Source organism: Pelmatolapia mariae, linkage group LG12 (assembly GCF_036321145.2).
Source record: "Pelmatolapia mariae isolate MD_Pm_ZW linkage group LG12, Pm_UMD_F_2, whole genome shotgun sequence".
In the NCBI taxonomy this organism is placed as follows: Eukaryota; Metazoa; Chordata; class Actinopteri; order Cichliformes; family Cichlidae; genus Pelmatolapia; species Pelmatolapia mariae.
Genome location: NC_086237.1, coordinates 13,269,545 through 13,287,351, shown reverse-complemented (window position 1 = coordinate 13,287,351; position 17,807 = coordinate 13,269,545). Strand labels below are relative to the sequence as shown.

At 38.7% G+C, this 17,807-nt stretch overlaps 1 protein-coding gene across 1 annotated transcript in view; it reads left to right on the top strand.

Moving 5' to 3' along the window:
* Positions 1-17,807, top strand: part of piwil2 (piwi-like RNA-mediated gene silencing 2) — a 31,986-nt gene that overhangs the window by 1,751 nt on the left and 12,428 nt on the right. Inside the window, exons 2-17 of the mRNA XM_063489987.1 lie at positions 5,618-6,064; positions 6,154-6,259; positions 6,446-6,560; positions 9,134-9,309; positions 9,642-9,732; positions 10,088-10,198; positions 10,935-11,052; positions 11,152-11,276; positions 11,461-11,541; positions 11,630-11,743; positions 11,992-12,180; positions 12,367-12,451; positions 13,866-13,958; positions 14,390-14,530; positions 14,865-14,978; positions 15,781-15,969. Of these exons, the coding sequence (XP_063346057.1) occupies positions 5,618-6,064; positions 6,154-6,259; positions 6,446-6,560; positions 9,134-9,309; positions 9,642-9,732; positions 10,088-10,198; positions 10,935-11,052; positions 11,152-11,276; positions 11,461-11,541; positions 11,630-11,743; positions 11,992-12,180; positions 12,367-12,451; positions 13,866-13,958; positions 14,390-14,530; positions 14,865-14,978; positions 15,781-15,969 (2,295 nt within the window). The remainder of the gene's footprint in view (positions 1-5,617; positions 6,065-6,153; positions 6,260-6,445; positions 6,561-9,133; positions 9,310-9,641; positions 9,733-10,087; positions 10,199-10,934; positions 11,053-11,151; positions 11,277-11,460; positions 11,542-11,629; positions 11,744-11,991; positions 12,181-12,366; positions 12,452-13,865; positions 13,959-14,389; positions 14,531-14,864; positions 14,979-15,780; positions 15,970-17,807) is intronic.

The following is a 17,807-nucleotide window of genomic DNA, read 5'->3' as shown; positions in this document are numbered from 1 at the left end:
GTGGAGATTGTCCCTCTTCATCAGTCAGACATTGTTTATCTTGGTTTTCCTGGCAGCAAATTGAAGATTTGCGACCATGACCTTAATAAATTGAGACAATCGGGCAGAAAGCGGGCAAGAAGCGGGTAATTTCATCACGACAAGAAAATGTAAGTGAGGAGCAGAGCAGGAAAACACATTTGTTTGAGAAATAAGGCCAAAAGAATTACCAACAAACAACAGAGTGTCCTTATTGCTGAGCAGGCCCCACATGTAAGCACCGCTACGTTAGATGCATATGAGTTTCGGTGTCATCTCAGTAATACAGCAGCTTCGTTCAGTCTACGTTTACATCTGAATAATTGAAACAGTAAAACATAAAAACTGATCAGCACTGCGAGCAGGATTTGAATAGCTAAAAGAACTTCACTCACAGTGTGTGTTGTGATCTGGATGTAATCTAGGTCACTACTAGAAAGCAAGAATAAGCATTTAAGGGCATATTTCAGTCAAAGAAAGAAAAGGGAGTTGCAGCAGCATCCTAAAAAGCCCATTAAGTAAAATCACTGCTTTGATACGTATTCATCTGAACAAACAACAGTCGGAGCTTCTCGGGTTTGTGTTCTGCTCTTCAAACGTGGCCTTTACTCTCAGCTGCTATTAGCAGCTTACTCCACGAGTCATTTTTAAAAATAACTCAAGGAGAGTTACAAAAAAAAAGGTTCATGACCTGACATTCATTCTCAGTTGGTGAAAAATTAGTCTAAGTTACTCCTCATTCTAGTGCAAATCTGCAGCCAACGCTGTTAAGAGTCTCTGGGAGTTGAATGCTGGCAAATCAGCATGCAACTCTGTGCCAGAATACACCTGGATCCCCTTCTTTTTTGACATGCCAAACCTCATGGACTTAATGGATCCATATTTATTACCTGCTGATCCTTCTAGCGTCAGAGAGTGGTTGAAGCCTATCGCACCTGACCTTCTTGTGAAACAGCCTGTGACAGGTGACCAGTTCATAGCAGTTCAATTCAATTCAGTTTTATTTACAAAGTGCCCAATCAGAACAGCTGTCACCTCAAGGAGCTTTATATTGTAAGGTAATGACCCAACCCCAACAATCAAATGACCGCTATTGAGCAAGCACTTGGCAACAGTGGGGAGGAAAAACTCACTTTTAACAGTAAGAAACTTCTTGCAGGCTGAATTCAGATATGTATGTATATTAATTCTGGTCTTCCAGTAATGTTAAAAGCAGTTTGTTTTGCTGTGACCTCAGCAGTTTGCTTAAATAACTCAAAGGAAGAAGAGCTTGTCTGAGAGCTGGATGGGCGGCTCCGTGTGTAGGTACTGGCCAGACAGGAAAGCCAGTTTGTGGGCATATTTGCAGGGTGCTGGAACACAAATGGTGCCTGGCCAGTTCCAGTGCAAATGGCGCATCTCGAAAGTCAACCTGGCAAGACACCAAATCAACAATGAAGTGTTTTTGAACTGTACAAATACTGACAATAAATCCCAATTTGTGTGGAAGACATGCAGAAATGAAATGACAGTAATAGTTAGGAAAGCAATAAACCTGAGGTAAATACCAGTGAGGCTTTAAAAAAGGATTAACTGCTGATTAAATTATATTGACCATATTAAAAAGACAGAAATGTGCATCTGCACTAGTACAGATACACTCAAAACACAGCTGACACATTCTAGGTATTCCCTTCTCCTCAATTTATGTGTCAGCATTAAAGGTCTAGCACATTAATTCAGTTCAGTTTTATGTATTTAGCACCAAATCACAACAACGGACACCTTGAGGCGTTTTATACTGTAAGATAAAGGCTTTACAACAATACAGAGAAAATGCCAACAATTAAATGACCAGTTTTAGCAAGAACTTAGTGACCGTGGAAAGGAAAAAATCCATTTTAACAAGAAGAAAGCTCCAGCAGAACTCGGCTCAGGCAGGGGCGGATATCTGCTGCAACCAGTTGGCCTGCGACCAGACCAAGTATAAAGTATACCACTCAGCTCTCCTTGATTATTTTGCACAATGGTTGTTTAGATTATTTAATTTACTATGTTACAAAATCAAAACAAAATCAAGCAAAAATAAGAGTTTGTCCACACCTGGGACGTGGCAGAAAGCTTTCCTAAGTTTTATCTGTACTATTTTCTGGGCAACACCACAATCCACCACATGTTTCTGCTTATGACTTCTTGAACAGCTAAAAGGGAAGGTGGCTTGTTTAGTGCATCTAATTAAAGTAGATCAAGTAATAATAACTCCTGAGTGTGAATACAAACCCAAAAATACCTCAAACTCCTCTGGGTTGGAGAGTTTCCTCTCAAAAGGCCAGCAATTACGGATTAGCCCACATCAGAGGCCGAATTGCTCTAATTAGAACATAACAAAGCCCTCTTACTGCTATAAGCACCACTTCTTTCACGCTGACATTTTGCTGAGCCTCTTTTTCAGAGGCAAACAGTGAAAAGGCGAGTAAACATGCAGCACGCACTGTGAATGTTGCATTTATTTATTCATTCATTCTTTTACTTTGCAATGTTTGCAACATTACAGACACTATGAGAATTCCTCCTGTCAGATTTGCTTCATTCAGCTGTCAGTTTGGCCTACAGGAGGAAATGCTGGGAGCTGGTTTTTTACATTCATGAGGGAAGGTCACTTCTTTTCTTCTATGTTGCAGTTTCCTACATTCGTCGATAGATGGCATCACATCCTTTAAAACGTAAAGATGTGTGTCTGGTTTTTTTCTGTCTATGTGATTATCTACTTTAAGATTATAGCAGCAAATATAAGGAGCGGACAAACTTGCTACTTTCTATAACACTGAATAATTTGTGTGAGCACAAAGTCATCACCTCACACGCTCTGGGAGCATTTTTGGGATTATTTCAATTTAGTTTAAGACTAATTGCCAATATGTCTGACCAGTGACCTGAAAACCTAAACCTCTGTGGGCTTTTATATATTTAAGACTGCTTAGCCGCCTTCTTTTAATGTGCATTTTAAATCTAAAATTAAATGTCTAGTTTGTAAAAGACAGTTCTGTTTAGCCGCAAAAAAGTATTTATTATGTTTGTCTCAGGTATTTTTGGTTTATTATTATTATTTATTTATTTATTTATTTATTTCCTGGTTCTTGATGTTTACAACAAAGTGTTAACCTTCCTTAAATAAGAAGTGACGTTGAAAAACAAGTATTTTCAAATAAGAAAACAGGAATGGGGTGAGAGAATGCATGCAAATATCCTGGTGTTTGTGGTAACAGTAGAAGTGTGAGAATTTGATCCCACATTCTCTAACTTAGAGATTAAATTGTGTTACCATCTGAAAAAAGTTGACTAAAACTAAACTCAGAGCTAAAACTAGATGGAAACAACAATATTTTAGTTAACGAAATTACAAGCTAGACTTTTGTAAAAACAAAAAAACCCACAATAATAATAATAATAATTAATAAATAAATAAACGTTATTTTATAAAATATAATCATAAGAAGAAGAAGAAGAACATAAAGACATTTTGATGTCGGATAAAAAGAATTTTAAAAAATTTAAAAAGACATGAATTATGCATGTCTCAAACTTGGCACAAATACTGCAAAAGTAATGCAGTATTATTTCCATAGAATTTCCCCAGCTCCCTCTCTAAGAGAATACAACAAGCCTGAAAAACAGCTGAGAAAAACTCAGAGAATTTCCTTTTATTGGTCTCACACACTGTTGTAAGGTTGTGAGAAATTTATTGAGCTGTATTTCCTTTTCTTTGGTGTAGGTTACATCATATGTGCTGAAATAGGCTTTTTGTTGTTGTTGTTGTTAGTGTGTGTTGTGTGTGGTTACTGATATTTTTGCCTGTTGAACATAGTGTAGCTGCAGTAGAAGGTGGTTTTTCGACCCTTGATGACAGCTCCTGCTTTCACAGCCAATGAGTATAAGTCTGACTTTGGAAAGATGTCTGCCTCTCAGTGTCCCCTTCTGGATACTAGAGATGAGATGAGATGAAATGCGATGAGATGAAAGCTTAACTTGCTCATTACATCACATTAACGGCATTGTTTTTCTAATTCAACTTAGGTGAGGTATGCAGATAGTAACCACTAGGGGGAGGAAAAGACTAATTGTCGGCATGATGTCGCCTTTCAATAAAAGATTGACAGGATCAATAAACCAATACCCTGCCCCGGACAGCACTGACTATCCAATCAGGATGCTGCAGGGCGGACACCATTTGTCACTCGTTGGATTCCGTCGGACGGTTAATTAGACTGATAGGTGAGGGAGGACAGGAGCATTTTCGTCAATTAAATGTAAGTTTTCCTGCTGTAAATTTAAGAGCTAACACCATCTTTCCGTTTATTACGAAACTGAAATACAGCGGGGGTTTCTGGGATAATTTTTTTAATCTTATTTAGTTTGTAGTGGTTGACAGCTGTGCACTTGCTTTAAACACGTGTTTAAGCTAGCTAGCACCTTTTGATTTTGCTAGCTAGCAGCTGTTAGCTTTTTTTTTTTTTTTTTTTACAATAATATTGTAGGAGCGCGTAGGAAAATGTTTATATTATGACTCTTTAAAAACAGTTATACAGTTCAAGCCACTGGCAGCTAAATTCGGTAGCAAATGAGTAGGCAGATGTTATAATATAAGCGCCTGTGCTGCTTTAAAAAGCTAGCGAGTGAAATGAGGCGCCATTATTTTTGGCTCGATAAAATTAGCACACACCCAAAATAAATGATATTAAAGTGTTGTTACAAGTTGTCAGTTGAACATCGTCAGCGTTGTCTTTATCCCTAAAGACGATAACAAGTACACGTGCAGGAGGCAAATATTGCGCGCCTATAGTTTCTGTTAGTGTGGGGATTTCTAAATAAAGCTATGGTGGACATTGATGTTAAAACTAACTCTATTTGCAACAGCCTTGCACCTTGAAAAGCGTATGAAGTACAGTATTGTATAGGTGTTTGTGCCATTAAGCATTATTGATCACTGAAATCCTTCTGCAGTATGGGTGGCGGGAAATCCTTGTATTTTCTATGGCGACACCAATTACCCTATTTTTCATAAAATAAATTAAAATACTTTGAACAAGAGTGCTGCAAGGTTCCCTGACTCTCACAGAGATTGCCGAAGGTTTCCAAATAATTGTCAGTGTGAAGAGTCTTTGTCAATGAGATACAAACTGTGAGAGGACGCTGCTTAACTGCCTGCCTCTTGAATTCCGGTCATTTTGAGCATGTTTGCTAACTGCAAATGTAATAGCTAAATGTATTTCTGTGTATGCAGACAGTAACAGATATATGATTTTCAACAGTTGTTACAGTTAATTGCTGTATTGTCAAAAATGGATTGCATGTTATTGCCAACTTGACCCCATTCAGTCGTAGTCTGATAGAAGACTGATAACAGGGACGGTATTAATTTGCATAATAATCTCATTTTGCACCGGAAGAAAAAACCCACCTTTGAATTAAACAGACACTCAAAAAGTTTAACTGAAATGTTATTTCAGCATTCAGAAAAGTTGAAGTGTATTTGAACCTGGCCATACATTTTCTTTATTACTGTATGATTGAAATGTGCTACAAACTTTTTTTTTTTTTTTTTTTCCTCTGCTGTTAACAGCTGATAGTGGTAAAAGTTGGTCAGATGGATCCAGGCAAGCCTCCTGATCTCACTGAGAAGATAGGTGCCCATTGGCTGGGACGAGGAAGAGGATTACAGCTTGGGGAGTCTGCTGTAGGACGTGGTAGAGGGCTGCTGCTCTCTACAGAAGAACCTGCTGTAGGACAAGGCAGGGCTTTCCCTACTTTTAGTGATAACTCACTGGGACTAAGTGGAGCTGTCCCCATTACTGAACCTGTGGTAGGAAGAGGTAGAGCGCTGTTGGCGCAACAGGATATAGTAGTTGGTCGAGCCAGAGGGCTGCTCATCCCAGCAGTTGAATCAAAGGTAGGAGTGGCGAGAAGTGCAGGCATACTTAGACTGGAGCCACATGAAGGACCCACACCTCCAAGTGAAACAATGATGCCAGCTCTAATGGGAGAAGGCCCTACTTTGACAAAAGAAGAGGTGCGAACCAGAAAATGCAATAAATTATGTTTTAATTTTAATGGTAAAATTGCCACACAGAGTTGCACAGGTTTGCTTTCTTCTGACAGATTGGCAAGCCACCACATGTTAAAGGATCAACACTGGTCTCAATGTTTAGAGGAATGGGCATTGAACCATCAGCGACTTCACTGGGAAGAGGAGCAACACCACTGGGTCTGTATTTATTCTAAGAAATCCAGAGATACTGAAAATAAACAGTCTCTGTTCCCCTAAGCACAACACATTGTGTGCTCATCTGCTCAAAGCTTTGTAAGCCACAGAGTGGCGAGATGTTGGTTCATTTTGGTGTTTATGTATATGAAGAAGAATCATATGGATTCATGTTACATTTTGTTGCAGGTAGGGGAGCAGCTGGGGATGTGGGAGAGGTGAAACTGCGAGATGCCCCACCAGGTGTCATCAGCACACCACAGAGTATCGGCCCATCTGGAGAAATGATGGGCAGAGGCAGCAGGTAAGCAGCACAGGCGTGACACTGTGTTGTGTTTCGACTAACAGGGTTTCTGAGATATTTTCATTCAGCCTGATGTAGTTTATGAAACCTGCAGTAGACTAAATGAGAGCCTGCTTTGTTCGTGCGTCTGCAGTTTCTGTGCTCGCTGCTGAATGCTGCTCGCATGAATCAACTGACTTTTGACTGTTTGAAGAGGGGTCCTAATGTGATTGGTCACTTTTGATGGACAGTTTCTTTTACTTAAATCGAGTTACACCGAGGCAGCAACATAAGCGCTGTTTTTAAACCATATTTGTAAATTAATTCTGCAGAGTTAATTATCAACACTTGCTGTTTCCTCTGTAGTAGTGGAAATACTGACAGCTGTCACTAAATTACCTTACTGATGAAGAAATCTTTAAAACCAGAGCATTCTGAAGCATCTTCACTGCTGTCCCATATTGTTGTACAATATTCCATACCATTATTAAAAAATTAAAAACAAAAATCTAACTCATGAGAATCAGGAACGGAAGTGTACGTTTATAACCAAAATACCATCATCATTTAAATCTGCCAATAAAAAGTTGCTTAGTCTGCAGCAAACATGTAATTGCACATACCGTCCATTTAAAGCTGTAATCATGTTTAGTAGAATTAGATTTATATGAAATATAAGTTAACTAATAAATTGTGGTGTGATTTAGCTACAGTGAATTAGTAGCTTTAATGACTTTGTGAAGCGTACACTTTAATAACTCATCAGTTCTATAGAGTTTGAAATATACCTTAATGGATAACATTTGTACTTTTATGTCATCAAAAGTTCATTTTTACAGAATGTATATGTACTGTAGGATTATTACTTTTATATATGTATAGGATTTAGTAGAGCTGGGCGATAAAACGATAACGATATGTATTGCGAAATAACTTTTTCTCGATAGAAAAATTAAACTATTGCGATAGACCTCATCTCTCTCTTGCTCTCTTAAAAAAAAGAAAAGAAGAACAGCCAATCCAAATTAAGTAGCGCAGAGCCGAACCAATCACAGCCGCAGCGTCACGTCACGTGACTTGTTACGTACAGCACAAGTGCCAAGCCGCACATTATTATTATTAGTAGTAGTAGTATTTCGTAGTGATGTGTCGGTTGCGAACGAAATGGCTCTTAGAGCCGGATCTTTGACGTGAACGACGCGAGCCGGCTCCTTATCCCGACCCGTGGGGGGGTTTTTTTCTTTCTTTCTCTCACCCTCTCTCTCGCACTTTTTTTCCGCTTCACTCCGCACACGAACCTTGCGCTTTGCGCTGGGAAGAGGGGGGAGGGGCGGTAGTTACACTCACAGTAGCACAGGAACAGAGCGGGAGGGAGAGAGAGAGAAAGAGAGCCAGGGACAACAATGTCACATTAGAAAGGTATAGTAATCATCCACAACTATTTTCAGTTGCGGATGATAAAGGATTCAGAAAGTTCAGAAAGCTATACAACAAGGAGAGATTGAAAATTTCCTTTTAGTTCTCAGTTTATTTGATATTGACAAAAGTTAGTCATTTTGTCTGTTCTTCTGTAAAACAAACTAAGATTTATTTTTAGAATTAATATTTTGTTTCTAAGTGGAATTGACAATTTAGTAGTCTGTTTTGTTTGTTCTATTTTGAAACTTAAACGCTTTAGCGGCTGCCTTTTGTGTAGTTTGCAATATTTGCCTTTTATTTATCTGAAAAAGTCTGATGTTCCTTAAGTACATCTACCCTGTTGACCTTATTATGGGAAATAAATAGTAAAATCAAGACAAGCTGCTGATTATTTCACATTTTACTTGTGAGCAACGGCACATTTAAATCTTACAAATATAGTTATTTGGTTTATATCGTGATATATATCGTTATCGTCTGAAATGAAAAAAAAAACATATCGTGATATGAAAAAATCTTATATCGCCCAGCTCTAGGATTTAGGATAGGTACTTCTTCCACAACTGTAAAAAGCTGATAATCAGATTTGATCAAAGCAGTTGTTCACTGAAACAGTAAAAAATAATTTTACTAATAATCAAAGATCGAAGTACCTCCCAGAAACAGCTCTTTAATATTGTTCTTGCTTTATGAACACTATTAAATCCTTCGTCAAAAGTCAGTTGATTGGAGCGAGTAGGATTCAGCTGTGAGCACAGAGAGCCACCCGCAAGAGTGTGAAAGTGCAGCAATGCCTCCAAATCAGACTCTCACACGTGTGTGGCTGCTGAGTTTTACACACGCAGGTTGTTGAATTTGCACGCACGGAATTTAATTCCACATGTAGCAATGAATATCTGCAGGCAGGAAATTAAATTATTTGCTGGATTATGTTTTTTGTCGCACCTAACTTTTGACAATTAAAAAAAAATCCATATATAATACCTAATGGCCATGAAGTTAAATCATTGTACATAGGTTAAGCACAAAGTACATGTTCTAACCTTTATGAAGGTATGACTTAATCCAGGTTGAGATGGAAAAAGTAGTGCCAATGCCAAATTACACTTACTTATTTTATCTGCATTGAACAACCATTATATGACTCTTCCTACTGTGGATTTTGCCTTTTTCAGTTTCCTTGGCCAAGGTTTGTCCCCTCAGAAAATGGTGGGCCTCGGAAGAGCAGCTATGCCTCAGCTTGGAGTTGGCAGAGGCCGTGCTTTGCTTCCTTCATTTCCTGCAGGTCAAGACGTGTTTGTTTCTCCAATGTCTGAGCCACAAACAGAATACTCTCAGCCCTCTCTGACAGGTAATGAAATTTTAAAGGGATTGAAAACTAAGAGTTTACCACCTTAATTTGTTTTTAATCCTCTTTTTAAAAGAAAAAACAAGAAGCATGATGGGGATTCCTGTGCAGGAATTCTAGATTTTAGATTTGGAAACTGTCTGAAAACTTGAGACTGGAGAACATTGTGATTTTGAAAGGGAAAGAACGGTGTAGGAACCCCAAGTAAACTATTATGTGCATCTTCTTTTGCATGTGTCTAATACAATCTTAATTGTGTTTTTTATTTTAATTTGATTAATTTGTGGGGGGAAGAAACATGCATTTTGGGTAATGACATGCATAATACTGTAAAGGAACTGTGTCCCCTGTGCACACCGTTCAAGAAGCCACAGACCTTTCCACTGGTCCAGCTGCAAAGACGGAGCTGACAATGGAGGCAGTTCGGTGAGTGTGCTTTTCTCTATTTCCTTTACCTTAGCGAGTCCTAACAAATCAACATGAGGTGTGTTGTGGTTTGGGGGCTTTTTAACGGTCAGAGAGAGTGTTCTGGTGTTAGCTGTTCATTCTAAAACATCATTAGCTCTGACTTATCCATGTCTTCTGACATTCTCATTGTCTCTTATGAGCACATAATGGTGTATTTTATTAAAGGTCATCTAGCTCAGACTGTGGTATTGGTTCTGTATTGATCAAATCTAACATTTTGCAAGACAGAGCTTTTATTCGGGTCAGTAACTGATCATTTGTTTTACTTATCATAAACTGATCTTTTTGTCCATGTATGTTCTCCGCTCGTCAGTGAGCCACTGAATAAGGCTGGAATCAAAGGAGCTCCTATAAATATTGGGTCAAACCACATCCAAATTCAATGCAAGAATGAAGCGGTGTATCAGTACCATGTTACATTTACGTAAGTATCATATAACATTCAAGACCACTTGTTGCATACAAGGAAACAAAGTTTATGTCTAAAAACTGGAGGAAATGTTGGAAAGCTTTAATCATAGTTTCAGGTAATACAGGGATTGGTTCTGATACAATGTAGGCACTGGTAGCTGGGTCACTGCCTACACAGACGGGCAGTAGACAGTTTTTTACTATAGATGCTCTGTTTTGTTCACCATAAAGATGGTTTACCTGCATACAAATCTGCCTCATACATACAGTAGAATTAAAATTACAGGAGCAAAAGATCATAAATACTTGATTTTCAGTATATTGTTATTCTTGACATACAAAAAGTGCATTGTTTCCAGTTCAACATCCAGCCTAACATTCCTGTCTGAACAAACTAACTGAAAATTACACTAAAGTGATATTTGGACTAATTCTCTGTCTATGATCCTTAACAGATTTTAGTCTACTACTTTCGGCTCTTATTAGTCCGTTGATTATAAGTGAGCAATTAATGAAACCCAGAGAGCTCCTATTACCAACACCATTTCCCATGTCTATAAAATTATGCAGGTATTTTGGGAAAATCTTAATGTTTACTAGGATTTAACGTTTTTCCAGACAACAATGAAAATGTAGAATCAGCTTAAATTACACTGAAGAACCACAGAGAAACTTGAAATTTGTTCATTCAGTATCGTTACCCGTGTTAATATCTAATGTGTATTTTGTGATGTGCATTTCTTACCCAGTCCTAATGTCGAATCAGTGGCGATGCGTTTTGGCATGATGAAAGACCACCGTCCAACCACAGGTGAAGTTGTGGCATTTGACGGTTCGATACTGTACCTTCCTGTTAAACTGAAAGATGTGAGTATCACAGTTGTTACAGTCACCGTGCTAAATTTAAAACTTAATACGCTCTTTTTAAAATAAATATATATATACATATATACTATTTTTGCACAGGTGGTTGTTCTCAAGAGTTTGAGACGGACCGATAATCAGGAAATAGAAATCAAAATTCAAATGACGAAGATTTTACCACCAAGCTCAGATCTGTGCATTCCCTTCTACAATGTGGTGCTCAGGAGGTATTTATTATGTCAGAGACACATTATATCCTTTCTATTTAACACAATAAGCCCGACAGCTGTTAAGAGTTCTTTGTTCATTTAGTCCTAAACAGCAATGATTGTTTTCCACCTTGTGCCTTCTCCGTTATAAAGGAACTTTAAATTACAGGATATGACACAGTGTTCCTCTCGTTTTTTCAAGGGTGATGAAAATCATTGGACTAAAGCTGGTAGGCAGAAACCATTATGATCCAGAAAGCGCAGTCATTCTTGGAAAACACCGGTAAGTCGTGAGCTTTGTTGTAGCATCAAAGGGTACCTGCTAAAATCAGGCAGCGCAGTTTCATTCACTAGTCTACCTGTTTTTCTAGACTCCAGGTTTGGCCAGGCTACTCAACTGGTATCAAGCGCACAGATGGAGGCCTATACCTGTGTATTGATGTCTCTCACAAAGTCTTGCGGAATGACTCTGTGCTGGATGTTATGTGAGTTTACACAACAAAAAGCATCAGCATACAAACATGCTCGAGCTGCTGCAGATAGATTTATGTCTGTGAATGTATCTCCAGCCACAAATGATTTTGCAACATTTCTAATGGCCTTTAGTGATTATCGAGCATTATTAACTTTGACCAAGCTTTCCCTGTTAGGCTTGAGCAGAACAGTGTAATAAAGGTGCCGTTCCATAGTGTGAAAAAAGAAAAACATGTACTTGTTTTGGGCTGTCTGCCAGGAACACGTTGTACCAACAGAGCAAGGAAAACTTTCAAGATGAATGCACCAAAGAACTCGTCGGCAGCATTGTCATCACCCGCTACAACAACCGCACCTACCGCATCGATGCCATTGAGTGGAACAAATCACCCAAAGACACCTTCACTTTGATGGATGGCACTGTAACTACCTTTGTGGACTATTACAGGTTAGACTGCTTTTTCCTGCACAACAAAACTACAGCAAACTGTTTTTGTGTGTGTTTGTGTAGTGAAATATCTTCATACCAACCCAACAATGAAAAGATCAGTTGGATCTGTTTTTTTTGTTTTCTCCGTCTTCTCCAACGCTCATGTGATTGCATTACATGTTTGTTTGTTTTTTTGTTTAACAGCAAAAACTATGGCATTACAATCAAAGAGATGGACCAGCCTTTACTCCTGCATCGGCCAAAGGAGAGGTCCAGACAGGGCGGGAAGGTAAAAACGCTTCAGCATCAGTTGGCTCATATCATTTTTTTAAATTAAAGTTTCTTCTGTTATTTTAATTATCACAGCATATGTATATGTCTGTATGAACTTTGCACAAACAGTTAACACCTATGTTTTTAAAAAAGTTTTATTGAACAGTTCAGTGCAACAACACAATTTGTGTCTCCGGGAGATATTGTTAAAGTCGGTACTAAATATGTAATGAAGATTTCCACATGCCCAACGCAAGTATTAATAAAAGCTCAAGACACAAAGACAGATTTTTATGCAGGCTCGATAAAGTAGATCAGTCATCTGACATGTTTTTCTAAGAATGCACCTTCACATTCATGTTCACGTTTATTTAATTTATGTTTGTCCAAATAGTTACCAGAGGGTTAGTAGGGTTGGGTGATTGGATAAATATATTGACTATCGATGATAGGCTGAGCCCATCGGCGATCGTTTTTACAAGGGCGATTTATTTATTTATTTGCCCATGAGTAAGTTTGCTAATAATGATGGAGCTAACATAAGCAGTCAACAGAAAAAAAAATAATAGTGCCTCTTTCATCTACGAGCAAATGCACCCTCCTCAGAGTGCGCCCAAATGCTTGTTGATGGAGCTGCAGAAGCTGGTGATAGCCTAGCATACTCAGCCGCATGGTGGACACATACATGCTCATGCAAGTTAGTCGTGTTTGAGTACTTTGCTCGCACTAGACGTCTGCACAGCTGGCACACTGCTTTGGTTACATCCTTAGGTTTACCTCTTTCATCTCAAATTGGCGACTATTTTTTTTTAGTGCTGTCAGCATTAACGCGCCGTCACTAATGATTTAACAATTAACCCATCTGGAGCGCAGACTGAGTCAAAATCCCTGAAATGTCTCTTTCAACACATTTCGGGCAGTTTGTCCAAAGTTTGTTCATTCTGTGCTCCAGATGGGTTGAGCATGTTAAAAATTTTAATCGCGTTAATCGTGATGACCGCGTTATCGCTGACAGCCCTAATGTTTTTTTGGAAATTACTTCGTCCATGTTTGGACTTCTTCTGTGTTGTAAACGCGCAAATCAGTCCGTGCATGATTACATTGCTCCAGCCATCAAAAAGCCTGCGCATGCGTGAATATTTCGCCCATCGGCGATTGATTGTTTGTTGGAAGATTTTTACATATCGCCCAACCCTAGAGGTTAGTCAACCTGGATGATTAGTTATCATGTAAGACTCAACATCTGTGTGAGATGGGATGAAGCTAACTAAGCGAAAACCAATAAAAATATGAATAAAAACTTTATCTTAATACATGCATGTCAAGCAGAGCTGTACACAGCTGTATGCACTCTTGTGCTTTGTTGTACCGAAGATGTAAAAAAGAAAGTTTAAAAGATTTTATAACAACTAATTGTTCATTTGTTGCAGCAAATCATCACTGGTGAGATCCTTTTAGTCCCAGAGCTTTCCTTCATGACAGGAATTCCTGAGAAAATGAGGAAGGACTTCAGAGCTATGAAAGTAAGCTTAATGTGTCAGTATGCTTTCCTTACTCTTAGGAGCTGCCCATCTAATTTAATGTTAGTGTTAATACACACTGTGTATGTTGGTCGAAAACAGAACATATAGCATTTTAAAAATCAGTTGTCTTAAGAGTGTTCAATATTAAAATGTTCAAATTTTGCTAGTTTAAACTTTGAGTGTAAACACTTAATTTCTACACAGCAGAGAAAGAGCCTGACCATTGTAAACATTGACAACGACACGGTAGTGCAATGCTTTGCTAACATAACTGTCAGAACAAAGATGTTTTATGATTATTGTCAGTAATGGAAATTTCCAAGAACAAATTCTGGTCTGAAAACCTTCATGAAAGTAATTGGTAATGAATAAAATACCTTGTGGAAACCTGACTGCTCAAAGAGAATATTGCTCTTTTTAACATGTTCTAGGACTTGACAATGCACATTAACGTGAGTGGTGAGCAGCATACTCACTCAATAAAGCAACTTCTGAAGAACATCAACACCAATCCTGAAAGTCTGAATGAGCTTGGTGGTTGGGGACTGGAGATTGGCACAGAAATCATGATGGTAGGAATTTTGTCACTTTAGAAAACTCCTTCATTCAAAGCAGTGATGCAGAGTGCCCGTGGGCTATTTTCTCCTCAAGGGTTGTCTGAGAAATGCGCAGTTAAACCAGTGCCATGCTATAGCCTTTCAGTATGTCTGTACTAAATTTTGACTGACTTGAGGCCATGTTTAATTTCTTTGGGTAGTAAACATAATGCATACAAAAACAGTTCTTTTTGAAGTGGATGTAAGAGCTTGTCCTTTTGTTTTCCTTCCTTGTTTGCCCTTTTTCCTTGTGGACGTTTCTTTTTCTCTATTTTTCCCAATATAGTATGAATATTTTTCTCTTTTGCAGATCAAAGGTAGAACTCTTCCCTTTGAAACCATCTGCCTGCAGTCTTCATCCTTTGCCACTGGTGCTGATGTGTCTTGGTCCAGAGAGGTTGTGAGGGATGCTTCAATCAGCTCTGTAAGTGTTATGAATGCTTGTCTGTAGAGCTCTATATAAATGTGCTGTTTCAAATCCCAGATCTTGTCTGGTGGTTACCAGAGATGTGTTCAGTCAGCTAAACAATTAAACAACTGTAAACCATTAATGTTTAAGCATAATGACGTGTAACTGTTTGGTCAAACATTGTTAGTTCTCCTCTCTGTGATGAAAATTTGGAAATAAAATAAAAAAGCTACATTCAGTTGGGAACTGAATTTGAAACATTGGAAATCATGAGTGAGTCATTTTGTTATCACTATGTTTTTAAAATATGACATGAAAATGTCCCTCAGAATGTAAACTAAAAAAAGACTGAGGATACGGCGACATTTTATCTGTAGTTCTGCCAGCTTGTTTTATGTGTGCTTGCTAAGAGTTGCGTACCCACATAATGTGATAAAGCTAAGGATGCCTTATAAACAATGCAATATTCTTTTTACAGTTAAACAGCGACAGTAGTTTGCTAAAGTTTATGAAGTCCTACTTCTGATTGTCCTTTGTCACTGAACACTGCACAACAGACAAGAGAAAGATGGGACTGTTTATACACAAACAGCTGATTGGGGGGAAATGGAGACACTTGGGGAATAAGAAATAGATGAAAAAAATCTAAAGAGACGAAACCTCAACAACTGAAAGTAGTTAAAGAATAAAACGGCATACACAGTTAATACACTGCTTCCTAAAGTGTCAGTGTGTGAACAAGTTACTTTACCATAATACAAATATGGCGGATTTACACCACTGGTTTCTTTCATTAAACAATCCATGTTACCCTTAGATTCCCTTGAAAACCTGGGCCGTCTTCTACCCTCGACGCTGTACAGCACAGGCTGAAGAGCTTGTTTCCACCTTTAACAAGGTGGCCACACCTATTGGGGTCCAGATGGGTCGACCCATTTATGTGGAGCTGAGGGATGATCGGACCGAGACTTATGTCAAGACCATCCACTCGCACCTCACGAGTCAGGTATGATGTAGAAAATATTTAGTTTGACGAAATCTTCATAAATCTCATTTCACTGGTTTTTAGTTCACTACAGAAATATTCATTAGAAATATATGAATGCCATCACAGTAATATGAAGATTATTTATATATATATATATATATATATATATATATATAATATATATATACACAGTGGCTTGCAAAAGTATTCGGCCCCCTTGAACTTTTCCACATTTTGTCACATTACAGCCACAAACATGAATCAATTTTATTGGAATTCCACGTGAAAGACCAATACAAAGTGGTGTACACGTGAGAAGTGGAACGAAAATCATACATGATTCCAAACATTTATACAAATAAATAACTGAAAAGTGGGGTGTGCGTAATTATTCAGCCCCCTGAGTCAATACTTTGTAGAACCACCTTTTGCTGCAATTACAGCTGCCAGTCTTTTAGGGTATGTCTCTACCAGCTTTGTACATCTACAGACTGAAATTCTTGCCCATTCTTCTTTGCAAAACAGCTCCAGCTCAGTCAGATTAGATGGACAGCGTTTGTGAACAGCAGTTTTCAGATCTTGCCACAGATTCTCGATTGGCTTTAGATCTGGTCTTTGACTGGGCCATTCTAACACATGGATATGTTTTGTTTTAAACCATCCCATTGTTGCCCTGGCTTTATGTTTAGGGTTGTTGTCCTGCTGGAAGGTGAACCTCCGCCCCAGTCTCAAGTCTTTTGCAGACTCCAAGAGGTTTTCTTCCAAGATTGCCCTGTATTTGGCTCCATCCATCTTCCCATCAACTCTGACCAGCTTCCCTGTCCCTGCTGAAGAGAAGCACCCCCAGAGCATGATGCTGCCACCACCATATTTGACAGTGGGGATGGTGTGTTCAGAGTGATGTGCAGTGTTAGTTTTCCGCCACACACAGCGTTTTGCATTTTGGCCAAAAAGTTCCATTTTGGTCTCATCTGACCAGAGCACCTTCTTCCACATGTTTGCTGTGTCCCCCACATGGCTTGTGGCAAACTGCAAACGGGACTTCTTATGGTTTTCTTTTAACAATGGCTTTCTTCTTGCCACTCTTCCATAAAGGCCAACTTTGTGCAGTGCACGACTAATAGTTGTCCTATGGACAGATTCCCCCACCTGAGCTGTAGATCTCTGCAGCTCGTCCAGAGTCACCATGGGCCTCTTGGCTGCATTTCTGATCAGCACTCTCCTTGTTCGGCCTGTGAGTTTAGGTGGACGGCCTCGTCTTGGTAGGTTTACAGTTGTGCCATACTCCTTCCATTTCTGAATGATCACTTGAACAGTGCTCCGTGGGATGTTCAAGGCTTGGGAAATCTTTTTGTAGCCTAAGCCTGCTTTAAATTTCTCAATAACTTTATCTCTGACCTGTCTGGTGTCTAAATCCAATCGAGAATCTGTGGAGGACTCAGGAGGCTGAATAATTACGCACACCCCACTTTGCAGTTATTTATTTGTAAAAAATGTTTGGAATCATGTATGATTTTCGTTCCACTTCTCACGTGTACACCACTTTGTATTGGTCTTTCACGTGGAATTCCAATAAAATTGATTCATGTTTGTGGCTGTAATGTGACAAAATGTGGAAAAGTTCAAGGGGGCCGAATACTTTTGCAAGCCACTGTATGTGTGTGTGTGTGTGTGTGTGTGTGTGTATGTATGTATATGTGTATATATATATATATATATATATATACACACACACACACACACACTAATCACATATACTAATGTTGGATATATTTTCATTTATAAACGTATCACATTTTGTCAATAGAATAACTGACAACCCCTTATATGTCTGTGAAGGTTCTCAGTCATCCAGG